The 15880-nt window shown below is 38.3% G+C and overlaps 1 protein-coding gene across 1 annotated transcript in view; it reads right to left on the reverse strand.

Moving 5' to 3' along the window:
• The window catches only part of LOC136876887 (hydrocephalus-inducing protein homolog), a 267949-nt gene extending 252484 nt beyond the window's left edge, over positions 1-15465 (reverse strand). Inside the window, exons 1-2 of the mRNA XM_067150643.1 lie at positions 15388-15465; positions 10504-10694 (exon numbers count right to left, since the gene is read on the reverse strand). Of these exons, the coding sequence (XP_067006744.1) occupies positions 10504-10694; positions 15388-15449 (253 nt within the window). The 5' untranslated portion in view covers positions 15450-15465. The remainder of the gene's footprint in view (positions 1-10503; positions 10695-15387) is intronic.
• Positions 15466-15880: the final 415 nt, after the last annotated feature.

A 15880-nucleotide genomic window follows, 5' to 3' on the forward strand; every position in this document is an offset into this window, starting at 1 on the left:
CGGTACATTTCATCCACACTACACCAAGACCTGGTTCCAGGGAGCCTATGGTGCCCAGACTGCTGCTTCTGTAGTTCAGCGTGCTTGCCAGCGAGGCAAACCCACCACCCACACCTGAGCCCAACTGCAGCCCTGGTGTGCCAGCATTGACAATGATGGGAGCTGGCGACACTAATCTCATGGGTGTAGCGTTGCCAATCCCTCGAATGTTTCCTACCACAAAGGTACCACTTTGGTCATAGTACCCTGGAATCACCTGATACTGGCCTTGAACGTTGGCCACTTGTGTGAGGTTGTTGGTGCTGGTAGAAAGCTCGCCTGCTGACGATGGCATGAGCGGCCACCTCTGTTGTGCAGCAGCTGCAGCACCCTGTCGTATGAGGTTCGCTGGGTAGACACCCCATGGTGTTACACCATAGTACTGAGGTACGACAGTTGGACCTGCTATGAGGGTCTCAACATTTGTTGGCGGAGTCTGACTATGAAGCTTGAAGTGTCCTTAAGGCAGTTGTCTGTCATGGCACAAAGCATTTTTCCTGGCTGATACACCATTACCTGGACAAAATACCACTCAGAATCATTGCATCAGCCCTGAGAACACTCTCCACAGTGACACAGCCACAGCATCACTGGCACCTAAAAGTGCTCCACTATCCCGCGACTTGGCACCTAGAACTCGCTCCGGCCTACTTTCAGCCATGACTACCTCGACTCCGTGGGGGGCTGGTGTGGTGAAACTACGTCATCCCTCGGCCACAGGAACCTAGAGGGCAGCAGCTGGACCTCGTCACACTAGGTAACGCTGGTGAAATCGTGTAGATTGCCTGTCTTCTTTATGATTTCCATGGCAGCATTATTGAAACAAGATACAGTAAACAAATACATCGAGTGCCTTTCTACGTACTGTCATCTATGGATGGCATTGTAGGAAATGACAATGTAAAGTTCCATACAGAATAAATAGGCAGTTCTATTCAAATGTTGTGTTTACTGTAGCTGGCAAGTCAGTGAGTGTAATGTTCCCCACACAGTCTTCTGGGATAGTGTTTTCCTGCCATACTGTGTTAAGGAGTCTATATAACAACTGGACTGCTGGAGTTTCTGCTGCTCACAACATATCTGTACTTAACTCAGCCACTCCAACTGCTTCTCCTTTCCTCATACTTTTCATGGACTTTTCTATCTCCAGCCATGTAATTGGGGGGTCTATGCTTCTACTTTTCCTCATGTAGGGGCCGATGTCCTCGATGTTAGGCCCCTTTAAACAACAAGCATCATCACTTTCCTCATTACTAATACAGGGTTCCTCACTGTCTGATGTAGTGCTCGCTACTCCATTTAAGAAATTATCAAAAATATCTTAAATTTATTCCTGATTTCATCTTCTTCTCACACTAAGGTTCTGTTGTCCCCTTCTATTGCCTTTATATCCTCTTGTTCACACTTTCTGTTCTTGACTACCCTATACAATAATTTCTTATTTCTTCTGCAGTCTAATTCCAATTTATCCACAAACTCATTCCATGCTTTTTCCTTCTCTTCTCTTGCTACCCTCTTGACTGAGTTTCTTTGTTCTATAAATTTCTGTAGACTATTAACTTCTTGGCTTACTTGGTCTAGGATAGTTTTTTGTTTATCTATATCTAGCATCTTTTTTGCTTGGTTTCTTGCTTTAATAGCTGTTTTGACTTAGTCGTTCCACCAAGTTGTCTCTTTTTCCTTCTTGGTCGATCCTGTTAACCCGCAGAGTTCTTTAGCTTCTTCCACAAATGTATCTTTAAAAATTTTCCACTCTTCCTCTACTGTTGTTGTTTCTCCCTGTGGTAGGTTTTGTTGTACTCTATTCTGATATTCTTCCTGGAACTGAGTTTTCTGAATTTGCAAGCCTTCATTTTAGGGTTAGAAAAATTAATTAAGTACCTATAACTGACATGCTGACAAAGATTCAATGGGTAACTGGTGAAAGACAGTAGACCCTCTGACAGATAAATCTGATCTAATGATTTGGTCATGTTGATCTAAGACTGAATACATTTTTAGAGCCTATAAATTTTAGTGAATCTAGGGAAGGAACCTTGAACTAACACTAGGGGGGTGCCACACTTCCAAAACGATAAGGACTTGTGGCAGATTCCTTGCCTTAGGGTAAACAGAATAATAACATAACCACATTGAAGATAATACAAGCCACAAGACATAAAATACCACACAGAACCAAATAATACTTTTAAACTCTTCAAGAAGTCCAGAAATAGCACTACAAAGGAAAGCAAGTTCTACCACTTCACTGTAGTTCACTGTCAGTACACTGTCAGTTTACAGAACTGTTAGCTCATACACAATAATGTTAGCTTACATGATATACACAAAGTACCGGTACGCTACCTATTAACTTATTTTAGAACAATTAACAAAAGCTGTAAATGAACATTCTGACACATTAACTTCATGCACATTTTCAAAAGCCCTATACAGAGATAGAGACACACACAAAACTCTTTGAAATTTTCTCCATCTTTTGAAGACTACTAGCAATACTTGGGAATATGCAACTCATTCGTTGTTTAACCCTTTGCCGTTCCTCATTTAATGGCAGCTGCCTGGTCAGAATTATCATGTTTTATGACAGGGGCATTTAAATCCCAATAGATGCAGATGCATAAATGCCTCCCTTTAAAGAAACAACAAAGAAGTTAAATAAATAAATATATGAATATAATTTAGGTTTTTCATTTCAGTGAGCAGTGCATATATATATATATATATATATATATATATATATATATTTGTACTCTAATTTTGAATCTAAATATTGCCCAAGTTCCTTAAACCATTTCAGTGTCATTGCCTGGCTTACTAACGGGCAATGCAAAAGTCTCCTAGGAAGTATTTATCAGTTTCAGGTAATATAACCAAACCCATATAAATTAGAACACCAACATGTACCCTTACATCGTTTGAGTAATGTTATGTCAGGTAATATCAATGGTGCCAGTTTTTTGTAAATATTTGGCATGAATATTCATCTGCTTTACTACAAGCTCATAAAATTCCCATCCCACAAATAACTGAAAAATATATATTTTCTTGAAATTCTGGGAGGTAAATCATGATTTAAAACAGCATTGTTTTTGCATACTTCCAGTTCAATAGAATGGTTATTGTGATTTTACTAGTAACATTTCTCTGCAGTCTTGTCCCGGTCTTCACACTACACTTGTTCAGGTTTCTCATGATTCTCAGAATCATTATCACTACTTGCTTCGAGAGATAGAAGAGGCCCTGAGAAAGGGCAAATACTACGCCATCTTCATTGACCTGTATTTGATGAGTGATGTAGAATAAGCGGGATGTCGAGGATAAGAACGTGTTTGACCTATTAGATAGACAAACAATAATGGAAAAATTTAAAAACATGACTGGAGCGAATAATCAGATAACAAAATCATTGGAAAACATTTTGAGGTTCAACACAGTTGTTATAGAGGATGGCATCACTACTTCAGAACTTATCATACAAATGAACGGAGTGCTACAGTGCAATCCCCTAAGCTTGCTATTATTCAACATCACCACAGCAGAAATTGCCGATATCACTAAAACAACTCCAGGAACTACACTTATATGCAGACGACATGGTAATAGGTTCCCAAAACAGAGAGGAAATGCAAAAGACACTAACAGAGCTTGAGAAATGGGTGAAAATGAATCACCTTGAAATTAACCTGAATAAGACAGTTCAGATGACTTTTAGGAAGGGAGGAACGACCTCAATGAAAGACACACTCTACTTGAATGGACACCCACTAGAAACGGTCAATAAATTTAGGTATTTAGGAATAACCTTTCAAACCACAGTGAAATCTTTCTGACATCATGTAGAAGAGAGAACAGTAGCCGCAATAAGAGCAATTTATAATTAACAAGAATTTAACGGACCTGTCTCTGGCCACAGCATTGACCCTTTTCAAGACAACCATATCCCCAATAGCAACTTACGGCTTACAGGTAGTTTGGGAACACTGGCAAAAATTGAGAGTGTAAAGAGTAGATTTTTTCTTTTTTGCTAGTTGCTTTACGTCGCACCGACACACATAGATCTTATGGCGACGATGGGACAGGGACGGGATAGGAGTGGGAAGGAAGCGGCCGTGGCCTTAATTAAGGTACAGCCCTAGCATTTGCCTGGTGTGAAAATGGGAAACAACGGAAAACCATTTTCAGAGCTGCCGACAGTGGGGTTCGAACCTACTATCTCCCGAATACTGGATACTGGCCGCACTTAAACGACTGCAGAGTAGATTTTTAAAGCATGTATTGAGAGTAGGGAAATTTGCACCGACAAGGCTGGTTTATGAACTAGAGAATCCTTCTATATAGAAGATCTGAGGTTACAACTATCACTGCCATCCATAAGAAGCTATACCGAGCATATAGAAGGAAGAATAGCCAAGAGGAGAGTAATCAATTTAGATGCCACAGATGCCATTCTCGAAAGTAACTGGACCAGAGAAAACCAAGAGCAAAGACATATTATAACACCACTTGCCATTCATGGCTTTCACCATAAGATTTGTGTGAACAAAACCTATCCCGATCCTAATGAAAGTTGTGTGTGTATTCTGTGCAGTAATAAGGGTGATAGATATCATATAACCGTGTGCCGAGTGAGAACAAAGTCACTGAGTGACTATTGTAAAACCTAGTTTGTAACCTAATGCCCATTCGGGCGAACCTTTCTTCTTAATAAATTATCACTACTACATTCATCAGAATATTATTCTGAACCTCTACCAGAAAGTTTACTATCTTCACTAATTTCTAACGTACTCAAATTTTGCTTTGTTTCAAATCTTGTGACACTTCTTTGCATTACACAATTATGAGTTTTTATTCAGTCCTCCTATTCAATACACAATTCAAACCTCTGAGAGTGAGTTAACTGTTCCAAGTCAAATGTTCAAAAATCATATATGATTCGACCCTTATTTGTGGGCCAACATCAGTGAATTTTTAGCTTAAATGTAGGAGTACAAATGTTTCACTTAACTTTGTCCCTAACTAAAATTAGCTTAAATGTGTAATATATCATTAGTTAAGAACTTTAGCTTAAATGTGTAATATATCATTAGCTAAGAACTTTTTATACTGTGTCCAAAACTTTTAGTTAGGTATAATGTTAAGTGAACCATTTGTGCTTTTAAGCTAAAATTTCACTGAAGATGGCCCACAAATAAGAGTCGAAACATGTATGATTTTTGAACATTTGACGTGAACATTTCACCGTCTCTAAGAGGTTTGAATTGTGTATTGAATAGGAGGATTGAATAAAGACTCATAATTGTATAATTCAGCATTGTCAATACAGATATGAAGCTAATATTACGTAATAATAATTATGTAACACTTTTCTGCGATAAGTAGACGATATGATGAGAACTCGAATATAAATCATCTCTAACTGAAATACGATGTTTATAAACTAGGTCTGCTTGTGAAATACACACAGGGAAAACCGTCAACAAGGTGCTAAGAGCTTGCTGAGTCATGGAAATAAACTTTTTTTTTTTTTTTGCTAGGAGCTTTACGTCGCACCGACACAGATAGGTCTTGTGGCGAGGAAATGAACTGTGGTTTCACGAGATCTTTCAATATTTACATCAAAACACTTCTAATGACCTCGCGTGTGATGAGCATTTTGGAGCATTCAGCACAGCGGGCAAGTCATAAAACTTAAGCGCTCTGGAGTGTTTTCATTTCATTCGGTACATTTTTTAGAACATGATGTTGAATGATTGCAGTCACTATGGCCATAGACGAGGGCACACAGAAGTGAGCGAGTTTCACAGCACACCTCAGCTATACAGTACAACAGCACTACGCTGTGGCCGGTCCATGGAATAGAAGTGAGTCGGCACACTATTACGTCTATAGATTACTGTAACAGTATTCCCACTGAACACAAAAAAAGGGCCAAGAAACTATTTTTCCACCTGTTTAAACACCGTTATTTCGAATGCCTTCATCATTCACCCGTGAATTTTGTGAGCTACTTGTTAGAAATCCCCTACATGCTGCTCAAGGCATGAAAACAGACTTACTATCCACTCATCATGGAAGATCAAGTATAAGTGCTGTGTGTCTCTCTTGCCTTGACACAAACTGTTCCAAACATTGTCCTATGAAGGGTACATCTCGCAGCAACAAAGTGTGTTCGGAGAAGGGGAAGGCAGCAAGGTAGAATTTTCATTGCAATGAATGCGATGTAGAACTGTTCGTAAACCCTTGTTTCAAGATCTACCTCTCGCAAAGCAACTCCCAAGAATCATGTTCTCATATCGCAGATTGTGAAATCTTTCATTTATTTGAATTGTGTGTTTTTATGCCTCCTGAAGTGCCATTTGATAAGAACAAAATGACTCATTACTTCTTTTGCCTCTGCAAATCGAAATGACTCAGCGTGATCTGTATAAGCGTCATTACAACAGATGATTTGTTTCCTGTCACCGACCTTGGAACATATTGTGTATTACATTGCCATATATATTATACTCATTCCATTTTATCTAATGGATGACTCAGGAATGCTTTCATGTCATTTCAAAGCTTTCTTATATGCATTCTGTATGTAACTAAAATTCTGATGTAAATAAATTGTAAATTGTTACAGCATTTATAATCTCTTCTAACCATTGTTATGTACATCAGTTACAATTGCCCAATTCCCAATTCTGTACAGAATAACTCAGTCTTTGTTTTAAGTTGTTAATTCGAAATTTCTATGGGAATTTTCATAAAAGTGTTCAGATTATAATGCTACTAGGGATAGAAATTCTGTCTGGATGGGCGTGCGCAGCATGCTGATATGCCACCAGGGAGTGGGCTGTAAGATGAAGGTTAACCCTCCAAGTGGCAAGCGCCTGATATCAGGCGTTTTATGCGTTTGCCCAGTGGCAACGCCTGATATCAGGCGTTTTGACATGCTCTTTATTTTATTTCTATAATCTTATTATTATTCATCAAAATGTGCTAATTACGAATCAATTGAAGGATAAATGTTCGGCCATAATCATGAAATAGTTTGTATAATAACATCTTACACTAATCTAGTGTAAATCGTTGCCAAAGTAGCGTCATAATTCCGCTATCTTTTGCTAGCTGCCACATACTCGGCGACCGGCCACACGAATGTCTCAGCTGAGCCAGCTATATTTAGTCGCCAGTTTTCCTTCTGATATCAATCTTAAGTGTTGATATGCACTCATCTCAGCAATACTGAATCATTTCCTCACAGGAACAGTGAATAAATCTTCAAAGGGACTGTCTCAGATTGTTTTAGGTACAAAACTTGAACCTAGGTAAATCGTTTACTTTAGGCAAGGTGACGTTCTACCGGTTGCTTATAAAGAGACGAAAACAAGGAAACAGTTTATTGTCTCACAACGGGATGTTACACTGAGGGAAATGAGGGGTTGAAACCACTACTGATTCATAAGTACAATAACTTCATGGGAGGTGTAGATAATAAAGGTAAGTGCATTTTCCATGCCACTTGTTCCAGACCCACTAGAAGGTACTGGAAGCAGTTAGATATGACATTATTTGACACATACGTCCTGTACATAAAGAACACTGATAAGCCTTTAGCAAGGTGAGACTTCATGATCACTATAGTTAGGGGATTGCTAAATGAACAGTTCCCAGTTCCAGTTGTGAGGCCAACAGGTCTTGCAGGAGGCCCCTCTCGTGCTCTCGAAATATTGCCACAGAATAACAATCGCCTATGTGTTGAGTGCTTGAAAGTAAAGAAGAAGTCTACATTCTGGTGTCGAGGATGTAATGGTGATATTCACCAGGGGTGTTATAAACTAGTGCATTTCTGGAGGCCTCACAATTATGGAGTAAAAAGAAAGACCCACCCAAGTGACTGTGAGTGAAATGTAGGCCTACAAGTGGTAGCATACAATCGTTGTATACATGGTTGTATAATTTTTCCAGCTAAGAACAGTATTATGAACTATATACTGGTACGCACCTATTTACTATGAACTGGTGCTTCTTTTGTATATGCCATTTTTTTAAGTTTACCTAAATATAAACATTTTATATATAGCAAAACTTTTGCAAAAATAAATAATATAAACAAATTCAACATATTTTTGGTCTTACACTTTGTGGATGATAAATAACAGCTTTAGTATCATCATCATCTTATTCCTTGTACTTTTGAGGATAAAAGGGTGTGTTATTTATGTATGTATAACAAGTCAACGATTTTTAACACAATTTATACTAAGAGTCTGCAACACCGGTAAAATATCGCTGCCATTACAGGATAAATGACCGCCACTTCGAGGGTTAATAACACCAAGGCAGCCCCAGCCTCACACTGTGTTCTTAGGAATTAATACTGCAATACTGGCTGCAACAGTCCACACTATCCAACTTGACTCACCCAACAGAAGGAAACCCTGCATATAATTAAAAACCTTGGACTATCTGGAAGACCCTTAGTAGGATAAGCACTGGAATGCTGAAAACCAAGCCTACACTCAAAATATGGAGTTATACTCAGAATGTTGATTGTGACTAGTGCAATTCAAGATCGTGAGCATCTATTTCACTGTCCAAACTGTCTTGTGGAAACTCAACTTGAAGACCAGTGAGTGACTGATAAAGCTCTTGTGAGTTCTTCATACTGGAGCACTTTCACCATTGGAGGATACAATCATCATCATCATCAGGTTCATAACTGAGAATGTGTTCAGAAAGGTAAGGTATATAGAGCCAAACAGAGGAACTAATCTATGTGCCAATGTGTAGATGCATGGTAAGAGGTTTCTATATTTATTCCAAGTTCTTTTGAAATCTGACTAGATTCTGCTCAAAATTTACAGAAAGGGAATTCATAGAAATGTTTCATTCAGGTGATATTTTGTCAATATTTTAAAAAACATTGTCAAATTGTGTTATTTTGTCAAATTGTGTTATTGTTTCAAACTTTTTCACCTGTAATTGTTTTTTGAACAATGGAAGTTCCATCCCAAAAGCATACATTCTCTCCCACATAACACCAGTCAACACATTTTTGCCTTGCATTTAAAACACTCAGTTACAAAAGGTAAGGTCAGCAACCCAATGTGTGCACTCTTATAGGGACAGAGGGTAGAACAGATCAGTCCTGGGCAGACTCTCTAGCCCTCAAACACTGAGTTGGAATGGACTGGCTTAAAGTGCACTGTTCTGTTGTTTCTCATACATGGCAGCAGTTTTTAAGAGTTCAAAACTGTAAACCACACACAAGTGCAAGGATGACTAAGAGGACCATTATCTGGCCATAAGGGCAAAACTATATCAGTGTCGTACAGCATGACAGTTGGCACTGTACCTCAAAGCATCCACTCGAACAGTTGTACTGAGGTAAACAGTACACTGTACAGTCAGGCAGTGATGCCTTTTTCTTTTATTTTTTCGTCGTTGTTGTTGTTGTTGTTGTTGTTGACTTGCTGTATGTGTATTCTGATACTTGCTCCCAGAAGATGATGTCTGGAGTGGAGCCATCAACATGTCAACTGGACAGACAAACAGTGGGATGATGTTATGTGTTTGAATGAGTCCTGGTTTGGTCTCTACAGTGATCCACAAAGGATTTGCATCAACAGGGAACCATAAACATAATTTCAGGCCTCTGACAATGTAAAAAGAGACCAATATGGAAATGGATACACAATGATGTGGGAGGCATAATGATAACCGCATGAACACCTCTCCATGATATTGTATGAGTAAACTGGCAATTTCTAACCACTGTAAGAAATTATGAAGAGATCCTGGCACCCCATACTTGGTTGCTCCAACGTGCTGCGGGCCCAGACTTTCTACTGACAAACGATAATGCCTGTCCTCACCAAGCACAGTAGGTCGCCAACTTCCTGGAACTAGAAGATATTGTTTTTATTGATTGACCTGCTTGCTTTCCTGAGTTAAATCCAATAAGCATGTTTGGGATGCCCTAGGGGAACATGCTGCTCCACGTCAATATTCACCACCCACTCTCCAGAAGTTACAGGTTGCTTTACAGGAAGAATGGGAGTTAATACTTCAAAATGAGACTGGATTGCTGCCACTATATTGAGCAGATATAAGCTGTTCTGCTGGTGCTGTGCGAATGGTGCTAAATTTGGAAAGCACAAAAGTAAGGTTTATTCCCCTTCATTTTTCATTCAAAACATGAAAAGCACTTACCTTGTTTCTGATTTATATTTAAAAAATTACTCATTACATGTAGCAAATCATATTAATTTACTTTGTATGTGTGCTTGAATGTGTTGCTTTAATTTTATTTCAATATAAATAATCTGATTGCAATATATTAGATTATTAACAGGAAGGTGGCTTTATTCACCACTGATTAAAACTGCTATTGAGATTTAATATAATCACACAGCAAGTATAGCATGTACAGTGCAGGAAAGTGAACTTAATAAGAAAACAATCACTTACCTTGTAATAAATGCAGTTCATCGTCTGGTCCAACATCAATACGAAAATTCAACTGAGACTTAGAAAATGCCACTTTTGGTTCAATAAAATTTGCAGTAAAAGTAGCACTAAACAGGACTTGCTTCTTGTTTGTAGTATGGGCTGCATTAACAATAGCATGACAATAGAATGTTTCAGATATTTGCTTCACCCTGAAACAAAGCATTAAACACTTAAACCATATGAATGTGAAAATTTATAGTCATGATATTCCAGAAAAACATTATTACAGGTTTACAGTACTTCTAAGGTGTATGCTGGTCAGTACAAAACAGGATTGAATAAGAGATGTGACAATATGAGAAACAGTAAGAGTATGGTGAATAGGAGAAAGAGAGAAGAATGACTAAGTCTGAAGTGATATGGGCATGTGAAAAGAATGGGGGAACAAGGACCCTAAAGTTGATGCATGAAATGTCACATGGAAAAGACCACGAAGTAGACTCAGAAAATGATGGAGAGAACAAATTGAACAAGACATAAGGAAGAGAGGGGCAAACTTTCAATGTCTTTCAGGAAGAAAGATGGAAAGAAAGGGAGAAGATGTTGAAGTAACTACCCTTTCGTTATTGTCATGTGTATAGCTCATTCGGCAGTGTCAATATACTTCTCACATTTTTCAAATCATTATCAGATTCAGACTCTTGTTCCTAAAGGTTGTGGATTGTGTCATCTTTTACGCTGATCAGTTTGTCGAGTGTCTCCTGCAGTCTCACATGATAATACTGATAGTTGTTCAACAGCATAGTGAGAATGATGCTATTGATTGCATTAATAAATCATACATGTTTGCCCTTTCCTTAGCACACTTCCATTTCAAGTTATGAACTCTGTCTACTGAAGATTCTGACAATCTGGTTAAAGTTGGATTACCGACAGAGTTCTCCAAAGATACTGATTGTGAGATATGAAGTAAGGTGACAGATGGCAGCAATAAATTTATCTTGTAAACAATATGTATGTAACCAAATAATTGAAATTAATGCAAAATAGATAACTCTTCCTATAAATAGACCAAGATATAGTTGGAATTCTAAGCTGAGTAAAAAGTAGTACTAAAACCGGCAAGATAATTCCACTTATCTGGCTGTAGTCTGTAACTGTTTCCTCTCCCAAATTGTAGAGGTACAATATACCGTATTTGCTCACATAGGTATAACTCGCACTTATTTGACAAATAATAAGTGTGAACAATTTCAATGCGTGATATATGCAGGGATTTGTATGCAAAATATCGTATTCCAAAAAAACTTAAAATTTACATTAGGCTATTAAAACATGACAATTGGCATACTTACTCTATTCATTGTCCCTGACTTCGGTCTCCAAGCTGTTCACGCGTACATCATTCTGGTCACCATCCCATACTGCATCATTCTGACTTCTGTCCAATGCATTTGCGATGCCCGTCTCCAAGAAACTCTTTACAATAACATCTGTCGACACCATAACTCATGCCCGCATAAGTCAATCACACACGAGTTCAACTGATGGCCTCTTTATTTTGCCTGATGGCGCCAGCTCATGCTCTCCTCCTGCCGTCCATTTGGTGTACAATTTACGTAAGTTGTCCTTGAAGGGCTTGTTGGTGGAAACATCTAAGGGTTGTAGACAATGTGTGAGTCCACCAGGAATTACGAGATCAGTTTTCATTTCCTGAAGACATTTCTTCGTGTCTTCCACCAAGTGTTCACGGAAAATGTCCCACACTAACACTGCTGGGCGTCGAAGAAGTGCCCCTGGCCGTGCTCCCCACACCATACAGACACAGTCCTGGATAAGAGCTGAACCTATCCAGCCTTTCTCTTGAACCAGTACATGAATGCCTTTGGGAAACTTCGCTTTAGACACAGTTTTTCTTTTGAAAATAATGTACGGTGGCAATTTTCTTCTGTCTGCGGTTATTGCTAGCATAACAGTGCAACGCTGTTTTTCACATACAGTTGCACATACAAACACGCTAGATTTTCCCTTCTTGTCGATGGTGGTGTTGCAAGGAATGTTGAAGTTTATCAGGGTTTGTTCTGCATTGCCAATTTGAGATAAGAGGTAATTGTTTTTTTCCACATTCCTATCACATGGCAATGAAAATCTATGATTTTGTTGCTAAAATTGCTTGGCATTCTCTGGCAGAGAGATGTTCGCCTTCGCAGACACAATCCCCTTCACGTCATGAATCTAAGGATTCAACCCTGGCTCACTTTCAGATCCAAACAGCTGATTCCTCCTTTAATGGCTAGTTCACGCGCTTTGAAATGTAGCATCTCCTGCAAGGTACTAAAGCAATCATTTCGCAACTCTATAACGTAATGAAGCAACTCGTCTTCCAGCGCAGGAAACTTACCAGTTTTGGCCCTCTGAATGCCTTACGTGTTCGGTTGGTGGTTTCTAGCGCAGCTTTCTGTTTACACCAGTATCAAACATTAAACTCAGTCACACTGAATTCTTGACCGCCAGCTCTGTTGCTATGTTCTTCAGCATATTTTATCACTTTGAGTTTAAACCCAGCCATGTAACTCCCATATTTCTCCATAACTTAAAGATCGACCTACACAAGAAACTTAAATGAGAAAACAACAATGGAATGTGAAGACAGAATACCGGTACTTGTTGACAATACAACAGATGGACGATACCTAATACCATGATCACTTGACTGCCTGGACAGGGAAACACTCCCAGTTCATGTGATCAGCTTTGTCGGACAGGTGGCGATAAGCATATTGACAAAGACAGAAGAGTGAGAGGGATGGCGGAGTGTGACTGGCTGGATAGGAATGCAGCCTTGGGGCAGTGGTTTGCGAGTTAGGTATTTTTGTTACAACAGCTAGTCTCAACTGATCTGTAGGTAGAAAGAAATGCAGCTTCTTCTTGTACTGTCACGTACAAAGTACCCTAACAGTAAATGGTACAGTCCCAATATTTAATGTAGGCACGTAGACGGAATACCCAAACGTTTTTTCATGTATGAACCATATGTCTTTATGACAACGTCAAAAATTAATGCGAGTTATGTGCGGGGTTTTTTCCCGTGTAATTTCAAATGTTAAAAATGGGGTGAGAGATATACGCTGTGGCGAGTTACCATATTTACACGAATATTCCTCGCATGCTTTTTAAAGAAAAATTTAGGCATGAAATTGGGGTGCAGGTTTTATTTGCAACCATGTTGGCATTTAATTTTTTCAAAATCAGCCTTCCTAAAATTAGGGTGTGGGGATTATTCACATAAATATGGTTTATGGGAGGAAATACGGTAGTCCTGATGTGTTTGAGATGCTGGAGCAGAGATTTCTGAATGCTGGAGTGTTCTTTCTCTTCGTGAGGTTCATTCAACCAAGTGTTTTGGCACCAAGTGTAATGAATAGTAGTGATGAAAGGGAAAGTGAACATAGGGTAAACAAAACACTGCCATATTATATTTCAATAACTCTAATGTATACAGATAATACAACAACTAATTCAATTAATGTGATTATTGTTGTCTCACACATATACTAAGTCAAAGAGAATGCACAAGTGATTAACTCCAAACTCTCATACCACCCATACAGCTTTCAGTACAATAGTGAGGTGCCCGGATACCTATTCAGAACACAATTTCTGATATAACAGTTCCTTGTCCAAGACATCACATACCTATGTATTTGATGCTGAGGTCAACAGCTCACATATCGTTCTTTACCATCATGTCAACAGCAGCAATCTTTTCCTGTATCATTTAAGTGACCTGACCAGATCATGAGAGTTCTGCTATGCTTACCCATCCACCTCAAAACTCAGTACACCACTAGAACATTAATTTTCATTTTAAACATTCACCCAGAACACAGCTAGCATTCAAAAAAAGATTTTGGTTACCATTACAATAGTGGCATTTAAAAAATAGTTGTTTAGCCTCACCCACAGTGCTTGCCATTTTCTCCTGTCCCAAACTTGTTCTTTTTTCTCTACTGACATTCTGGAGATCATATCCTAATCTTCCCAGCTAAGTCTTGGTCTACCCAGAGGTATTTCTACCTATCTGTTCTATGAAGGCTTGGTATTAGTAGGCCATCATTTTGCAGAATATGGCAAAACAATTTTGGATATCTATTCCAGATTATGGTACTTAAATCACTGTCACTGTAGATTGCTCTTTGCCCTGATTGCTGCATAGTTTCCTGAGATTGTTTCCCATTAGAGGTGCTAAGATTTTCCTGAGAATTTTATTTTCAAACATAATGAGTAATCAGCAGCCTTTCTCAATTAAGACCTAACTGTTAGAGCCATAGAGTAGCACTGGTAGGATAGCTGTTTCGTGTATCTTGAATTTTGTGTATCTACATAATAATTTTGAAGTTAATAGTTTAATGGTTAAGTGTTACACCTGTTGAAATTCATTAACTTACTTTAATTTTGATTTTTTTTCTGTTGATTTCACACTTATCTGAGTTATATACATAAATGTTGCTTTTGCCTTGTTATTTATAAGTCATATGCAGCTGGTTTCATTATCTTCCAGACATATGAGATCATTTTTTATTGTCAGCTAGTAATGCTTTGACATTAGTATATGTAATGTTATTGAATTTTATACCTAACATGACACTCAACTTGCCAAAATAAAGAACAAGAACTGAATCATATCAAGTTGTACATGCAAATGTCTTCTATTTCTCACCACCAATCAGTTGTGAATGACAATCAAACAACTCCAGCTGAGTTTGGCAATGCTTCTAGTTACTTGTGTCATATTCCTCCCTTTGTTTTCCTGTCCTACCTCCATTAGACATCTATCATGTACATTACATATTCTCCTCCCTCACAGGAATATTAAACAGTTAAAATTTAAATGATATTTACACGTCAGATCGGCCTTCCAGAGTGATAATTTGTGATCCTCCAGATCCCAGTTCCATCTTCATTGGAATGATGTGGAAAATAGTGCTGAAAGCAGGAATAAAAGCTTATTAAAAATAAAACCAACATTTATTACAACTTAAAAATATAACCACTAATTACAAACAATTTCCCCATGAAGAAATGAAATGATCAAGAGCTCAACAGAATGTTGATAGAAAAGAAAAACAGAAAACTGTATGAGAAATATGATACAGAGTATTAATACTGGTGAAATAGGCATATATATAATATGTTTTGAGTGAAATAAACCACGGGTACCTATAAATTCATATTACTAAATATGTTCAAGGGTTACACTGCATTACAGTAAATTTTATATATAAGAAATAAAATCAAAGTACAACACTACAATGCATCGAGTATTGTCCGAATTGCATTTTGCCATCATGGTAGTTTGTGTGAAATTTACAGTCCATGGGATAAGGCCCAGAGG

The sequence above is a fragment of the Anabrus simplex genome, chromosome 7 (assembly GCF_040414725.1).
Source record: "Anabrus simplex isolate iqAnaSimp1 chromosome 7, ASM4041472v1, whole genome shotgun sequence".
NCBI lineage: Eukaryota > Metazoa > Arthropoda > Insecta > Orthoptera > Tettigoniidae > Anabrus > Anabrus simplex.